This window comes from Haliaeetus leucocephalus, unplaced genomic scaffold, assembly GCF_000737465.1.
Source record: "Haliaeetus leucocephalus isolate CR32 unplaced genomic scaffold, Haliaeetus_leucocephalus-4.0 Scaffold41, whole genome shotgun sequence".
Taxonomy (NCBI): Eukaryota; Metazoa; Chordata; class Aves; order Accipitriformes; family Accipitridae; genus Haliaeetus; species Haliaeetus leucocephalus.
Genome location: NW_010972477.1, coordinates 3,128,897 through 3,129,151, shown reverse-complemented (window position 1 = coordinate 3,129,151; position 255 = coordinate 3,128,897). Strand labels below are relative to the sequence as shown.

The following is a 255-nucleotide window of genomic DNA, read 5'->3' as shown; positions in this document are numbered from 1 at the left end:
CCCCCCCCCCCCTTGCCCCGGCCGGGACGATGGAGGGGCCGGCGGGCGGCGGGCCCGGCTCGGAGGGCCCGGCGGGTGCGATCACGGAGATCCGTGCGCCTGGCCCTCGGCCGTTGCGGCTGCTGGAGTGGAAGGTGTCGGTGGGGACGGCGGTGCAGATCGGGTCGGTGCTGGCGTTGTGCGCCCCGCTGCCCCCCCCGCCTCGTCCCTCCGCCGCCGCTGCCGCCCCGCCGCCCTCCGCCAGCGGCGCCAGCA

The 255-nt window shown here is 80.8% G+C and overlaps 1 protein-coding gene across 2 annotated transcripts in view; it reads left to right on the top strand.

The window, feature by feature from the left end:
• The first annotated feature begins 29 nt into the window (after positions 1-29).
• CTDP1 (CTD (carboxy-terminal domain, RNA polymerase II, polypeptide A) phosphatase, subunit 1) overlaps positions 30-255 on the top strand; it is a 113,378-nt gene continuing 113,152 nt past the window's right edge. For both annotated transcript variants that reach the window (XM_010577027.1, XM_010577035.1), the window contains exon 1: positions 30-255. This exon is cut by the window's right edge and continues 100 nt beyond it. In XM_010577027.1, the coding sequence (XP_010575329.1) occupies positions 30-255 (226 nt within the window).